Consider the following 16,883-nt stretch of genomic DNA (forward strand, 5'->3'; position numbering starts at 1 on the left):
GTCCCATTGTGTCCCTGCAACTATCATCACTCCTACCAGGTACACAAAACCCAATGCATAGTTACTGCATTATGTACAAGAACGAAAGTGTGCTACACCAGTCTGTTAACTTGATGGTTGTATTAAAACTGTAAGTGTGAAGTAGATTTGGGAAAAGGCCTTTCCCTCCTCCACCTCCCCTTGGTGAGAGGGAAGGAGAGCTGGAAATAGAATGGGAGAAGTTTCTGTAAATTTCTGGTAACCATAGAGACAGTGATTTTCGTTTATTAATCTCCTGCTCTTAAGCAGGCTGGGGCCCCATGGTGATTTCTCCAAATTGCTCAGTCTGGTTATCCTGCAGCCTTCCTCATTAAGAAGAGCAGGCCCATTCCTATCCTGCAGCACTTTAATTACTGCGAGCAGAAGAACCACGCTCTTACGCTAATTACCGCGTGTTCCAACTTGGCTGCATCACCACTTTGGAACAATGTAACAGGGCCACAAGCCCGAAACCCCTGGAGCCTTCGGTGCCAGGTGGTGGGTGTAGGTGGGCAGCTTCCTCCCCAAGCTGGGCTCTCCTTTCATTCAGCTGTCTGGAAGGTGAGGCTCTGGACCTTCTGGAACAGCTTTTCATTTAAGTCAGGGCAGGCCACCAGCAGGGGTTCCTGCTCATGAAGGCTATGCTTTTGATAGCAAAAATTACCCCTGGGAAGTATGCTCTTCTTGTTGCCTGGCCTCTTGAGGGCTCTGATTTCATGGCTCTTTGCTTCTCTTCCCATGCAGAAAGACATGTAGCTTCTGTGAGAGTGCTTCTGGTCAAGTAAGGGTCTCCTCAATGGCTTCAGGAAGCTGGGGAAATGGATGGTCTGGGGCAGCTCATTTCTTCCTTGGCATGGCTGTGAGAAGACCAGAATTCTCTCCTCTCCTCTCCTCTTCTCTCCTCTTCTCTTCTCTTCTCTTCTCTTTCTTTGTCTTCTCTTCTCTTCTCTCCTCTCCCCTCCCTCCTCCCCCTCTCTCTCTTTGTGACCACTGAATGGCAGATGACTTCTACTGTAGCCACTAGTAGGTATGAGTGACATTAGGCTTGCTCCTTCTGTCTCTCATCCATGTTGGTATTCTGACTTTAACTTCCCTTTGAGTCACTGGATGGATGGAATGTGGGGAATACTTCCCAGAGTTAGGAAGAGTGGGTTTAATAGCGATGTCTCTGTGTGGAGTCAAAGCTGCCTCCTAGAGCCAGTCACCTGAGGTCTGACCTCCCTGCCTTTAGAAGCACTAAGACTGCCCTTCAGCTGCAGTTTTCATCCTTTGGTTTTGAAACGCTGAGCCCTCCTTCAGGCAAACGTTCCGAGAGAAGCCTCCTTTGACTGTGTGCCATACTTGGTCAAAGCTTCTTACCCTAAGGCTCGTGAACCAGGAATAAAATTGGGGGCTATGAAAAGTCTGAAAGAGACAAAGCATTCTAAGTGCACAGAAACCAAAGCTAAGTTCAAAAGCCAAACTCATGCCGAATAGAAGTTTCTGCCAGTGCCGACCTATGTGTGCCACACAACTTCTCTGTGGCCTTGTTCTATACTTCGCAGCCTGTATATCCCAAGGCCACCTAACAGCAATGGGTGCTCCCTGAAACAGAGGCTCAGCTTCAAGTTTGCTGTAGGATATAAATGGCAGCGTTTACTGTCCATTCACAGTTTTCAGTTCCCATAGAAATGCAACAGTTTAACTACAGACAGCAGAACTGCCTGTATCCCGACCACCATGGCTCACATGTAAGCTTAGTGGGCCTTTGGCTTGTGCTGTGCTGAGAAGACAAGCATATGGGTCACTCATATATTAGTTCTCTCTTATCTTTAGCAAGTAGTAAATTTTATATATACCAAAGAATTGTTTTAATAATTTTTTTGTGAATTATCATCAAAGTTTGATTAAAATACCTATTTTAGGTACCTATAAACTCAGTGTCACTTAAGAATTTCCCAGGGAAGAAGGAGCTGTGGTCATAAGAAGTCTTAAGAGGCCCTGCTCCAGGTGCTCAGGCTCTGCTCCACAGATGCATGGCCACCAACCCATTTTTGAGTGCTTATCACCAAGCTTTCGGTAGCTGTAGACTTCTGCTGCTCAGGTAGGGCCCATACTTTGCATACCAGAGATGAGGCCTTGGGGAGAACTGGGATTCCTGACCCCACCAGAAAGCTGAAGAAAGTTTGGGAGTAGACCCATACCTGGTGTGACCACAGTGGTGTCCCCAGCAGGTCCAAAAGCTCAGCCATTCTTCTTCCCAGGTGCCGCAACCTCTCATTCCCTGACAGCCTACCAGAGGTGAGCATCGTGTTCATCTTCGTCAATGAGGCACTGTCTGTGCTGCTGCGTTCCATCCACTCAGCCATGGAGCGCACACCATCACACCTGCTCAAGGAGATCATCCTGGTGGACGACAACAGCAGCAACGGTGAGTGTCCGTCTCCCTGGAGCTAAGCGTCTGGTCCCATGAGGGCTGATGGGAGTCTTCAGCTTTGGGTTTTCATTTCTCAAGGTCTTCAATGGCTCTTCCACCTAGGGGGTGTGGCCTCAGAGACAGATTCATGATGGTTGGCCATTGCTTGGAAACTCTATGTGCGCCCCAGAGGAACCATGTCTGCAGTGGTTGATCACTGCTTCTCCTAGCATTCCAATGCAATATGATGAGACGAAATGTCTTGAATCTATCCCACCTCACACACCATGGCTGTTTCCTATGAAGCACCATTCCAGTGCTGGTGGCCCTCACCTCCTTGGATGATGATTTGTAGTTGTTTCTCCATCAAGAGTGAGAATGGTGCTGATGGTCGGGGTGTTGACAGACATGAACCTAATGAAAACAGTGGAGCTATTGGAAATCTGTGTGAATCACTGGTTCCTCTCCGATGTCCATTCTCTGTTCCCAGAAAGGCTCAAGCTTCCCTGCAAGCGCCTTATTGAACAATTCCATGTGTCTCTTTCTCCAGCCGCCACCTGTATGGTACATGCTTCACATCCTCTGATTCCTACTCTCCTAAGTTCCCAGAAGTCTCCAGACTTAAAGATCGGGTGTGCACAGCTTAGTGACCGCAGCTTAGAGACCAGTGCTCTCATCAGGGCTATGTCTGTGAATGTGCTTATGATAATGCATGACCTTAAACGTAGTCATCCATAGTGTGAGCAGATCACACGTCCTTGTGTTGTCTTTCAAGCCTTCTCGGGTGTATGCAGGGAAAGTCCTGATGATTCAGTTGCTGTAATGAGGTGGGCAATTTTAGATTTGTTATCAATTAAAGCTGAAACATATCAGATAATTGGACTGCCTTTCATCTCAATAAGCGAGTTTCCCTTTTCATTTTCTCGTCGTGAGTTAAGAACCGCAGGAACAGAGCTATGAGGGGATTCAGGAGCTTTCTCAAGGGAACACTCATGATTCGCTTGCTTTGTTGCCCCATGGACACAAAGGAAGGAGACATCAACAATGTGAGAAAGTTGGCAGTGTCATTCTGAAGGAGGTGGACATGAGGGAGGTAGGAGAGGCCCAGCCCCCATCTCTACTGGTATCCACCTTCACCTCATTGAAGATTCAATGAAAGAACTCTCCGGAGAGCCCTGTGCCATCTCTCATATCACACAAAGAGGTGAGGGGTGCCAGAACCTCTCTCCCAGAGGTGAGAGCATTTTCAAATAAAAGGCACTCCCAAATCCCATTCTGATGCATTTATCCCAGACTAAAGGAAGAGATTCTGTTTGACTTTATTCTGTCGAGAAAGCATAGGGATGCTGCACTGGCTTTCTAAGAAATTTAGGTACAGAAAATATCAGGTGTGTAGGGTTTTGTATGTGAGTTTTAGCATGTAGGCCTTATTCTGTCAACGATAGCGACTACCAATGGCTTTGGTGAAAGGAGTGAGGGGTTGAGGGTTGAGCAAAGGAGAGGTTTGTCTGTGCTTTGTGATCCTGGGTGGAAAAGGGGGCCTTCTGGAAGAAGGGACATGGGTAAGGAGGCTCTTGCTGAAGGGCAGACCAGAAGACCAAGACCAGGAGGACTGAGAACAATATGTTAGCCCGAGAGATACTACAGAGGAAGACTTGTGAGACCTGCAATGGACTGATGAGCTGAAAGAGGGCAGGGCACTGATGACTTGAAGTTTTAAAACAAGGTGACATAAGAGATGGTGGGCATTGTCCTGGGACATGGAGGTAACAGTGTGCTGGTGCAGTGTTTGCCCATGAATGACATACTTTCCATGGATGTCATTCAAATATAGCTGGGAGCTTCCAACCCCCCTAGGGAGTCTACAGCAATGGTACAGTGAAGTAACTCAGCTTCAGGGGTGTCTACACCCAGGTGCACAGGTGAGGAAACTGCCCATGCCCAAGTGAGCACCTGCACCTGCTGTGAGGACTGGAGCAGCATCCTATATCCTGACTGAGGATATAGGATCCTGTGCAAAGTTGCCAATGGCTGTGGGATGTAGCTCACTGATAGCACAATTTTTTAAAAGATATTAGAATCAGGGAAGCTGGGATTAGGGTCATGAGACCCTCCTCTACACTCTGTCTTTTTGTCTACTCCAAAAAGATGATGTCAAGCCAGATGTGAATTGTATGCCTATAACCCCAGTACTCCAGAGACAGGTGGGTCCCTGGGAGTTCAAGGCTAGCCTGATCTACATAGCAAGTTCCATGTCAGTCAGGACTGTGTAATGATACCCTGTCTCTATTATTATTATTATTATTATTATTATTATTACTATTATTATTATTATTGTTAATCAACCCAAAAGCTCTCCTAAGAGAATCTATCTGATTAAATTTGAAGCAGCAAGCACTGGAAACTGCTGTTTTTAAAGCACTCTTAACAATCCACGGCTCTAACTGACAGCCTGGATGAATGGACCAGATGTGCCTCCATTTTCTACTCCCTGTACAATGAGAACTGAGAAGTTGTGGGTTCTAGGATTCTCCCAGCAGTGGAGGAGAGATTGGAAAAAATCCCTCTCGGCTCACTATCAGCAACTTCTTCTGTGAAGTAGAGGGGACAGTTACCCCATGTACCTAAAACAACCTTGTAACTGTGAACTGAACCTGTTGGCGCTGTCCCTGCACAGCCCTGGAGACAAGCACACAGTGAACCTCAGAGGACACACAGAGACCTGGTCAGAGTCTCAAATGTTGAGTCAAGAAGTTCTAACTAGAGGACAGGGCATTTAAAGAGAAGAGCAGAGAGTACTGAGCCCAGAGGGTTAAGCGGGATTGAAGGTGAGCAAGTCAGGGCCTGGAAGAAGAGGGTGGTCAGTGACAGGTGTGGCAGCATAGGAACCACAGGGGGCAGGGGATCAGAAGCCAGTGGTCTCCCCAGGCAGTGAGGATTTCTGGAAAGAGCTACAGGTTGTTCAAACCCAGAAGCAGGTGGATGATAAAGACTCAGAGAAGCCCCAGGGTCTGGAAGATCTGGGCTCTGGAAGCCTTGGTAAATAGCAGTGGTCATCCAAGGGTGGGGCTGCGGATGAACAGCCAGGTGCAGAGGGGGAAGCAGGAGGGGGAATTCTCTATGAGGGATTTGACTCCAAGGGACCATCACCAGTTAAGTGAGGAGCCAGAGCAGTGTTCCTCAAAAATAAACATTTACAGCAGCAGCATCTACAGCAAGAAGTAAGTTTCCATCTGACCCAGGATGACACGCCTACTCACGCCCCTGTACACACCTCCCCTGACTGAAGCAAAACTTCTAAGAAACAATATCTACTCTTACACAGCACAAAGCTTTCTGCCGTTTCCCATTGTATTCTGCACTATGGTATTCAGTTTTGTTGTATTTTGTTCTGTTCTTTCTCCATCAGAGGTAGGCTGCTCTCAAGATCCCGAGTGCACATCCAAAACACTTCAGTGAACTTGGGGAGCTGGGAGACCAGGCCATTTCTGTAGTGATTAAATGGGTCTGAGGAGGGGTTAGCAGAGACCCTGGAGTCAGAGGCACTAAACTGGGTCTCCATAGAAGCAGAAGAGGCTGGATCTGGGTGCAGATACCAAAGAAAGCAAAGGGCTCATCTGTTCCCCAGTCTGTATACAGAGGATGAATAGAGGCAGCAGAGGCAGTAGAGGACATCACACAGCCTTAGCTCATTCCTAGCACCCTGTGGTCAGCAGGGGTTCAAGGTTAGAGTTCCCCCTGTGTAGAATGGGACAGGAAGGGGACCAGCAGAGAGGTGGTCCTGGCTAACTGAAAGTGGCAAAAAGATAAGAGACAGCCTAAGGAAGGGTCCACCTGTGACCTGAGGATGATTCCTAGTTGTTCAGCCTGACCCAATGTCTGTGTCGAGGCTACCTGAGCAGCCTCCGTCTGGGGAGCTGCTTCTGTCAGACATCATGTCACCGAGACTGTCACAAGTTCATCAGGTAGACTCCACTCAGCTCCACCAACACTACAGGAGTCTGACTTATCAGTGCAAGCCCCCACATTAGGTACAAAGCATGGGGAAGGAGACGGTCCCCTTTGGTCACTTCTCAGCTTTCATTTTCTTAGGTACCCTGTGTGACCTTCAGCCACTCCTTGCCCTGTCTGTCTAACAAAGCCCCTGAAAGCAGCAAGGGGCAAAGAGAGCAAAGGTTTTGTGTGAGTGACAGAGTCCTCAGGGGATTCAGGGACAGGTTAAAGAGGCAATAAAGCCATGGCCCAGCTGATGGAGGTGACAGGTATTCAGTCACTGTGTAAAGGCGGCTCACCATGATGGGAAAGCACAGGGCTGGACACTCCGCCAGTTTTGCGGTTCTAGCTCTCTCTAATGTCTCGCTGCTAGTGTGTTCTTAACCTGTGTGAACCCTATTCTCCTTATCTGTAAAATTGAGATGCTTAATTCCTACCTCTGGGATTGTTCAGAGTCTTGGAAGAGATAAGGAATGATGGAAGAATTTGGGCTTTAAAAGTTCTAAATTAAGCAGTGCAGGGCTGTGGGAATGGTTTCCTCACAGAGCCAGGGTCTCCGTGTGTGCTGGGACCTCCTCTCCCCAGCTTCTCTGCTGCAGTCTGGACTTCCTCAAACAAAGAGAGGGGGGGCCAACCATGTTTCCACCCACAGCTCCACTGTTAGCTCCCACCGAGGCCAGGGCCTGAGGCTCTGCCAGTGTCCTGTGGAAGAGCCTCCGTTCATCCTCTCAGCTGCTCAGCTGCTTCCTCCCCCAACTCTGCTTCTCCAGAGACCAGCTCCTCCTTAGGATGCTGTCACTCCCCACAGCAGTCCTAAATGCCAGTGTTTACCTGTGATTAACGGTATGGGGATGTATGTCTGCCTGCAGACATTGATATGCGTTCGCCCTCCATCTGACACACTCCTACCCCCACCTCATACTTCGCTTTATTGTCTTCTTAGGACTTCTCAAGTATACCTTCTTACCTGGGCTGCCGTGACCTGTACTGTTTAAATGGTAGCCCTTGTCCCTGCTTCCGGTCACTCTGTGCCCTCTCTGCTTTCTTTCCCTCTCAATTACCTATTGCCCTCTGGTGGCTGAACTTAGCTGCTTCCTCCCACTAATTTATCTGTACAACACACACACACACACACACACACACACACACACACACACTATACCACATCACATCACACCATATACCACACACTACCACACAAACACACCACATACACATGCACACACATTATACCACACACACCATATCATACCACACCACACACATACCACCACCACCACCACACATAGTGCATACATATACATACATACATACCACACCACATATATACACACCGTACTATACCACACACATAAATATACACCACACACATACAGACACACCATACCAGATACATACACATCCCATACACATATACAGACACCACATCTCCCTCTCTCTCATACATGCATACACACACACACACACACCATACCACAGGATACATATGCACATTTACCACACACACCACACCACACGCACATACATAAACACACATACACACACACACCATACCACACATACACACCATACACACAGCACACTATACCATACCATACTACACACATGCATACATACCACACATACATAACACATCAAACCAGACATACACACCACATACATATACAAACACATTTCTCTCTCACACATACACACATACACATACCACATCATAACATACAGAGAGAGAGAGAGAGAGAGAGAGAGAGAGAGAGAGAGAGAGAGAGAGAGAGAGACCCAGGAAGATGAAGCATCTTTGCCCCAACTGTGTCCCCTGTATGAGGACCGGTGCCTTGTACTTGCAAGGACTCAACACACATTGGTTTGATGAAAGGGTGAGTGAATCTGCTGTTTGAAGACCTAGAATCTGCATGGTGACACTCCAGGGTACTGGCAACCTCTGTCCCCATGACTAACTGTTGTTCTTATTGACACTTCAATAGAGCTCAGATTCCTTCAAGCAGGCACAGGGATAGGGCCAAGCCTCTTGCTGCAACCCAGGGATAGAGCATGAATACAGGTGGTGGGTGGAGTGCAGAGCAGGAAGGGGCCTTTTCTTGATATGATGCCAGCATATCCTGAACTTAGTGCCTGTCCTCAGTATCAGAGGACCACCAAGACTCCATGCTTTGGTCAGTATAACTCATCTCCTGCAAGGAATCCTCATGATCAGCCACAGCCTGCAGACTCAGCTCTACTTCTCTAAAGCCAGACCTTCAGTGCCTCTTCACTATCTCAAGGAAATGATGGGAACCAGCAATGAGCCCCTTGGCTTTGCAATGAGTGGCAGTGGACCAGTGTCTTTGGCTGTGGCTGGGATTATCACCTTGGGCTTCCAGAGGATGGGGACACCCAGAGTTTTTGTCCAATAGAATTATTGCTTCTCTTATTCATTGGTTCCCTCAGCAAGTTTCAAACCATCTGATTCTGTGATCTTATTCGTGCCCCTCAGTATCCCTGTCCTGGGTTCAGAGCCAGGTTCTGGGTGAATGTGAATCTTTTGGGTCCCCTCATCAGCCATTCAGCTAGCAGATCCCACAGCTTGACTACCCCACTTCTGACACCAAACAAACAAACTACACAAATAGGCTCCTTTCCATGGACTCTGTTAATCTCATTTATGAATTCAGGTCCTCTTTTGATAAACAGCGAAAAATCATATGCCTCTTTTTCCTGCCTCTTGAAATTTCAAAGTTAATCTTTATTTTGTTACTAAGAACATCAAAGGGATGGTAATGTCCTCTTTTAAGAATCCCTTTCCCTAGAGGCTTGGATCTGCTCTTAACTTGACAGACACTTGCGCAACCTCCATACATCCCCAGCACTTGCTTTCTGCTTCTGCTTGCAGACCAGAAAGAGCTGGCTTCAGCGTGTCTAGACCTCAGGGGCTTTGGTGGTCCCGAACCTCTCCCCTAGGCCTCGATCTCCCTTGCTGTGGATCTAGTCTTCATAGTGCCATTTTCATGTATCTTGCCTGGAGGTGACATTGAACTTGGTAGGACTCAAGTGACAAGCAGGATGGAATTGTCCTCCTCGTGTCCTAATGACAGACATACTACCACGAATCTACAGGCTCAAAATCAGTCATTGACCTTAGTTGACTCCCTTAGTGAATGTCCATTGTTTGATAAGTTACTTTGGAGATCAGTTAATGGGAGGGGAGGGGAGGTTTACTCTGGATCACAGTTTGATGGCAGCCCATCATGTGGGGACCCACAAAAGCTGGTCACATGACATCTACAGTCAGGGAGCAAAGAGAGATGAATGTTTATTCTCAGCTAACCTTTCCCTTCTTATTCAACCAAGGCCCCAGTGCCGGGGCTGATGTCGCCCACATGTAGGTAGGATGCTGCCCTCCTCAGTTAAACCTTTCTAACTTTAGCCTCACAGACTCACCCGAGTGTTTCCATGGTGATTTTAAATCCAGCCAAATTGAGAGTGAAGATGAACCATCACACTGGCTCTTGGGAGGAAGATGAGACTACAGAGGACAGAAGAAGCCCATCAATGTCCCTGTATGCATGGCAGATCCGGGTGGGAACCCTAGTCTCACCTCAGTCAAAGCTCCCTCTTCCTCCACATGTTATCTCCTCACTCAGTTCCTGCTCCTGTCTTCATCCTGTGTGAACATGGTGGCCCAGAGCAAGGCAACCCTGGGCTGAGTCGTAGTGCCTGAACAGGTGGGCAACATGGCGGTCTTGTGGGAATGAGAGACCCCTACCTTTTACTCCATTCCAAGGTTTAATAATCAAAAGTAAGCCCATTTGCTTCCAGAAAGCTGTCTTTCATTTTGAATCCCACGCTGCAGTCTGGATGAGGGAGAATCTTGTTGTGCCCATGTCCCTCCCAACCACATGAGTGGCACTCCCTAAGTGATATTTAGAAAGAGATGAACCAAGGCAGGCAGGTTAAGAGCAACCCAGAATGGGTCGCCCCAGGATCTTTGTGTGTAGCTTGTGGGAACCACTTGGCCAATTTTGCAGATAAAAGAATAGCTACAAAGCTCCCGAGAGAGACATAGACAGAAAAATTAAGTTTCACAAGTTAACAAGAAACATGGGCAGGGCCCATGGCCACACGACCAAGAAAGATGGATAAGGAAACCCAATTCCTTGGTCTTGATATCTCTTCCTAGCATGCTACTTGGGGAATTTGGTGGCCTGTTATCTGGTTAGCCCTGGGGAGTCAAGATTCCTGGCACTTCCAGAGAAGGATAGATCAGAGCTAAAGTGACAGCCACACACCTAAAAAAGGTGGGCCTGTGCTCTAAAGCTCCAACATGGACTAGGACCTCAGTCTCTTCCTAGAAGCAGGACACCTAGAATCCAAGATCGGCTAAAGTGACCTTCAGTACCCTTGGAAAGATGGAGTCCTTCCGAGGCACCCCCAACTCATTGAGTCCTTCTCTGTGCCAGGGCTGTTTCAAGTGCATTCCATAAATTAATCATACCCTACCATAGTGGTAAGAGTCACCATTGGTGTGACTTTACGCAACAAGCAAACAGGCACAGAGAAGCAAAGTGACTTTTCCAAAGTCACACAGAGGTGAGAGTGGAACCCAAGCTGCATGGCTTCCAAGCCTATGGCCTTGACCATTAGATAGGCTGTCTGCCATTCCCCTTAATGCTCTGACTCCAAAAGACTCATGTGACCTTTGTCCCCCTTCTCTAACTCTATCCCATCTGGAGAGAGCAAAACTAGGCAGCAAGTAAGAGGACTAAGGAATAGGGGAAGGATGGGCTGTCTCCTCCACTGGAGCCTTCCTGGGTTCCATAAGGAGAGGCATGTGGCACAGGTGCTTTGAGAGTCTATTGAATAGTTAGTGACCTTGGGTAATCTTACGAACTTTGTATTAGAAAAACGCTGGGGGGGAGGGTGGGTGTGTGTGTGGTGTGTGTGAGTATGATGTGTGTGGGGGGTTATATTTGTGTGTGTACATGGTATGTGTGTGGGGGAGTGGTGGTGTGTGTGTGTGTGTGTGGGGTGTGTGTATGGTGTGTGGGGTGTGTGGGGATGTGTGTGTGTGGTGTATGTGTGGGGAATGTGTGTGGTGGGTGTGTATGTGTGGTGTGGTATGTAGGGGTGTGAGGGGATGTGTGGTGTGTATGTGTGGGGGAATGGTGTGTGTGTGTGTGTATGTGTGGTATGTGTGTGGTGTGTGTGTGTGTGTATGTGTGTGATGTGTGTGTGGTATGTGTGAGTGTGGTGTGTATGTGTATGTGTGGGGAATGGTGTGTGTGTGTGTGTATGTGTGTGTGTGGTATGTAGGGGGTGTGGTGTGGGATGTGTGTGTGTATGTGTTTTGTGTGTATGTGTGTGTGTGTGGTGTGTGTTTGTATGTGTGTGCGTGTCTGTGTGTGTCTGTGTGTGTGTGTGGTGTGTGTGGTGTGTGTGGTGTGGTGTGTGTGTGTATGTGTGTGTGTGTGGTGTGTGTGTGTGGTGTGTGTGTGTGTGTTTTGTGTGTGTGTGTGTGTGTGTGTGTCTCTGTCTGTGTGTGTGTGTGTGTGTGTATACCTGTTTGCATGACTGTGTATATATGCTTAGGTATTCATGTGCACATCTGGACATCCTAATGCATAAATGTGTATGCTTAGTGAGTGTGGGTGAAGCCCTGTACAGACACAATCATTCCATAGTAAGCACGTGTGTATATGTAATCAGTTGTGTATAAGGCCCCACAAACAGTGGATTAATCCCTGTCCCTGATTTTCACCACCTACAGTCACATGCCACATTCAAATCCAGATGAATAACAAGTGATTTTGAGTCACTGTCTTTCCACAACTGGTAAGACAGTCACCAAGTAATGACAAAGTAGGACCCTTGTTCCTGAACTCCTTGCTGTTAGCTGCTGGGTCACCTTTAATCTTCTTGGAAAATCCCCACCATCCTTTGGCCAAGAGCCTGCCTAATCATTGTTTAATGTTTCAAAGATGTTGGCCTACATAAGAGATACTCATTCTAGGCCATAAAATCACCAACAGCTTTGCATGCCGCTGGAATAATTGCAAAAATTTAAAAAAAAAAAAAAAATCAGAGGCAAAACCAGTCCGATAGTCTTGCGCTTTATGGAGCTTAGAGAAGCCCATGTAGCTAATTAAATTACAGCCAAGATTCAGACAGCTTAAAGGTGTTTACACAGCCAGCCATGTAAGCTGTCAGCCTGTCTTCACTGGTCTGCTTCAGGCTAAGTCACCTTGTTGCTACCCACCCCCATCTTTTGTCCGGCGAGACCAGGCTTACCTATGCCCAGCACTGGCAGTGGCCCTCCAGTGACCTCCGGGTTCAGCTAGTGAGACAGCATGTTCTGCAAGAGTCCAGTTGCTGCCTGGAATTTCTTCTGCCTCCTGCGTTGTTCATCAGAAGTCTGGAGAATGACTCCATATGATAGTTAATATTGGTTGTCGACTTGACAGGGTCTACAATCACCTCTGGCCATGCCTGTGAGTGAATTTCTACATCAGGTTCAATGTGGTACAAAAATGCAAACCGAAATGTGGGCAACATCATCCCATGGAGTGGGGAGCCAGACTGAATATGAAGAACACAAGCCTAGGCCAGCATCTGCTGCCCTCTGCCCTCTGCCCTCTGCCCTCTGCCCATTGCCTGACCGTAGATACCATGTGAGCAGCTGCCTTCAGCCCCCACCAGCACAGCTTAAGATGTGTTGTACCCTCAAACCGTGGGCTAAAGGAACCCTTCCTGCTTAGGTTGCCTTGGCCAAGTATATTGTAGCCATGACAAAAGTAACTAAGGCATACCCAGACTCATCCACAGAGCCTGTCCTCTGCTGCCATCCCGCCTGCATTTTCAAGCCGTTTCCTTAGTGACGGCTGTGACTCTTGAGCTCCATATCCCCCTTGCTAATGTTTTCCTTGAGCCTGCTGCAGAAGTGCCTTTGTAACGTGCACCAAGGCGCCGTGTATCCGTAGCCCTGACCTCTGCAGAGAGAAGCTGTAGCCTCTTAGCAATGGGTGGCCTGCCCCAGATGTAGCTGCTGCTGGGTAGGGTCTCTGGCTTGCTGAGGTCATGCTTCTCCAATTGGGTTGTGTGCTAAACTTTCTGCCTGCTTCACTACCAATCCAGGTTCTTGATAGAGCATGGAGTGAAACTTCATGTTAATCCCCCTCAGCCTCCCCACTGGACACCAGCTCCTTACCTGGTCCTGGCTAACTCTTTCTCCAGAGGACTGGACTCTCTTCTCTATATAACCAGACTGGATCCCCATTTCCAGGCCCTGATCCATCTGTGCTCATGTATCCTGAAGGGAACATCCCTAGTTAGGGATACTGGGATATATGGAACCCTGAGGACCCTGCCTATTTATGGGCCAGCCCAGCCTCAGTTTCCCTACCTCAGGTCTGCATGTTTCTACCATCTCCTCTGTTCTCTTCAACCACTGGGCTGAAGTCCAGGCTCTTCAATGGTGCAAGCCTGGCGGAATCTCCACGGGTAGCTCAGTGCCTTCTTTGGCCCCATTCTCTTATAAAGTTAATTGTCTTAGGGAGTCAGGGCTCCGCGGCATACTTTCCTGACAGTGCCTGGAGGATGTAGCACCTGCTTCTCAGCTAATGAGCACCCCATGAGCCAGCTACATCACGATGGCCTGGACCACTCTGTTTATAGACTAGCCAAGGTGACTAGTTTTGGATAAACAAAGCTGGCAGGCATCAGAAAAGGGCTCTCCTACTCTGGTCAGCTGCCTGGCCATCTGTCAGAGAGGAAATTCTTGGAACTGAAGCACAGAACTAAGTGTGGGAGTGATAGAGAAAGCTTCTTTCTACCTGCAGGTAAGTGGGACTGATGCTGGAAGCTGGGAGTCAAGCTGCCCCTGATAAAGGCTCCAGGAAACCCCCCAGGACCCAAGTCACCGCCTCTCCCCCTCTGCAGTAAAGGACTCTTTGTCCTTCTCAGCCTAGAGCCTATCTTGCTCAGCAGCTGGAAATGACAAATTCTGATGATGAAATTTATACCGGAAATTTGGAACACTGCTTGTGAGCTGGGGTTCTCTTCTGCTTTCCCCATGATTCCAAAAAGGGCTCCTAACCAAACCAGTAAAGCACTTCCTACTTGCCGAGGATTGGGTGTGGCCCCCAAAGTTCTCGTAAGAAACTTAATCCCCACTGTGACTGTGTTGAGAGGTGACACCTGTAAGAAAGGATTAGGTCCCAGGGCTTCACTATCCCGTGTGGATTAATGATGTGGTGAGTGTTCTGGATTATCCTGGAGGGTTATCACAAGAGTGGGTCCTGATAAAAGAATGAGTTTGGTTGCTGTGTTATCTACTTTCCATTACTGTTGTGAAATACCCAAGGTAATCGGCTTATAGAGAAAAAAGTTGAGCTTGGTGTGGTGGTGTGTACCTGTAGAGAGAGCTTAAGGAGGGGGAGTGGTCTCTGTGAGATAGAGGCCAGCCTAGGCTTCGCCGTGAGACCCTCCTTCAAGAGGGAGAAAGAGGGGGAAGGGACAAGAGAGAGAAGGAGGAGGAGGGTAGTGTATGGAAGAAACCATTTACCTCATGGCTAGACTACAAAATTAAGGGGCCCCTAAGCACTTTTAATACCTGCAAGTTCTATACTAGGCCCCACCTATCGAAGTTTCCGTCAACTGTCCTTCAGCCACACTGGAACCTCCCAAAGACATTAAAAGTCTAAACCTCAGAACTCAGTGGCCACACCCCTCCTTGCTAAGCAACAAGGAGGTCCTCTGTAATTGAGCTGTGGCTCCTTAGTCTTGGTCTTCAGATTCCAGTCCTCTGTATTACCTTGACTCAAGTGTTTTATTACTGCATCCAGAACCAGATGGCAACGTTATTGACACCAAGCCTTTGGAATATTGAAGGTTCTGGAAAGGCTACTCCAATTCATGCAGTGACCCTTGGTGACTTTTAGTAACATCAGGGTTTGTATGCTCAGAAAAAAAAAAAAAAGACGTTGGTTCCTGTCTCCACCCCAGCTGACACACTTCTCTGTACGGTAAACTTTCTGAGCTCTAAGAACATAAGCAACCCTCTCCTCTTGTTTGATGAGCTGGAGTTGTGCAGGAGGCAGAACAAAGGCTGGGGAGGCTAAGGCTGGCCCAAGAGATGGGGCTGAGATCACACTGGTAAGTCAGTACCTTCCTAGGCAGCAACTCAGTGCAATTCTTCCATTGCCAGGGTTACAACTTTGTTTAGTTAAGGGCCTGTTCTAATTCCCAAGGTCCCTAAGTTAGAGGACAAACATTATAGTTTTTCTGATACTCCCCAATCTGCCTGCTCAGGCCCACAGGGACTTTCCCCACTTTCCACTCCATTCATTCACATACATTCATTCAAAAAATGGAGGAACTGACCAAGTTCCAAGGGGAAGATGAGGTTGTGAGCCAGAGCTAAGCTTCTTCCAAGCATCTATTCTCTTACCTGGGAGCACAACACAGGACAGGTACATTGGGTCTCATGGTATTGTCGCAGATGCTCACACAGTGCTCTGCGAAGCTGCAGCTGATCCCCCCCTCCCCAGACAGGCACAGCCAACACTGGATTCAACTCTGGAGTCTGGAGGCTTAATCTCATCTCCATACTCAAGGGTCCTATGCTACCCACCAAGGCTTGCTAGGTTGTACAGATGGGGGAGGTGAGTCTGCTATGAGTCTGGAGGATGTGGAGACTGCGGTGGATCAGACAAGAAGCTCATGGCCAGCTAGGAGTTGTCAGCCAGTGATGATTTCCTTCCATCACAGTCTCCAGGACGTGCCCGTTTGTCCGCATGTTTATATTCTGTGGGCTGAACAAACCATGCACTTGGGTCAAATGCTGCCGTCTCCTACCAGCCCACAGCTTTTTCCACCTGGACTCCCACAGAGAGAAACAGAAGCATCTTTTGAAGTGATATTTATCTCAAGCATTGCTCTCACCCTCTCTCCATGTCTATAATTGCTTGTTTTGCACGTCTCAGAAAGTAGTCACCCAGACACCCGCCAGATTTAGCCACTCCTTCACAGCATCCCTTTGTTGTAAGTACAGTTCGAGGGCATCACCAGGCAGTGGTCCAGAGAGGTTCCTCCTTTAGAAAAGAACAGGGTCTTAGGACCACAGCATGGGCTGTGTCCCTAGGCTGTGGGCTCAGATTCCAGTCTTGGGACCTAGGAGCTAATGGAAAGCAACAATTCAGAGAGAATATCCCTAGGCTCATGCTTTTCCCCACTGGGGAAAGAAGCCTAAGTTAGATCTCTGTAAATCCACATCTTTAAACCCTTCCTCCCGGGGTGCATTTGATGGGTGACAGAAATGAATTAGAAATTAGATCAGGGCTGAGCATTTACATGGGCCCCGAGCCAAATGGCAATTAAAATGAGTATCTCGGCAGGGTTAATGGCAAAGGCGAGGCTCCCAGCTTCCGTGGCGGAGGGTGCGGCCCTGGGTCTTAGAGGAGGTCTGATCAATGAATCCAGCCGATAA

General features: G+C 48.1%; 1 protein-coding gene across 1 annotated transcript in view; it reads left to right on the plus strand.

The window, feature by feature from the left end:
• The window catches only part of Galnt18 (polypeptide N-acetylgalactosaminyltransferase 18), a 303,455-nt gene that overhangs the window by 172,406 nt on the left and 114,166 nt on the right, over positions 1 to 16,883 (plus strand). The window contains exon 3 of the mRNA XM_032892898.1: positions 2,262 to 2,428. Coding sequence (XP_032748789.1) covers positions 2,262 to 2,428 — 167 coding nt within the window. The remainder of the gene's footprint in view (positions 1 to 2,261; positions 2,429 to 16,883) is intronic.

Source organism: Rattus rattus, chromosome 2 (assembly GCF_011064425.1).
Source record: "Rattus rattus isolate New Zealand chromosome 2, Rrattus_CSIRO_v1, whole genome shotgun sequence".
Taxonomy (NCBI): domain Eukaryota; kingdom Metazoa; phylum Chordata; class Mammalia; order Rodentia; family Muridae; genus Rattus; species Rattus rattus.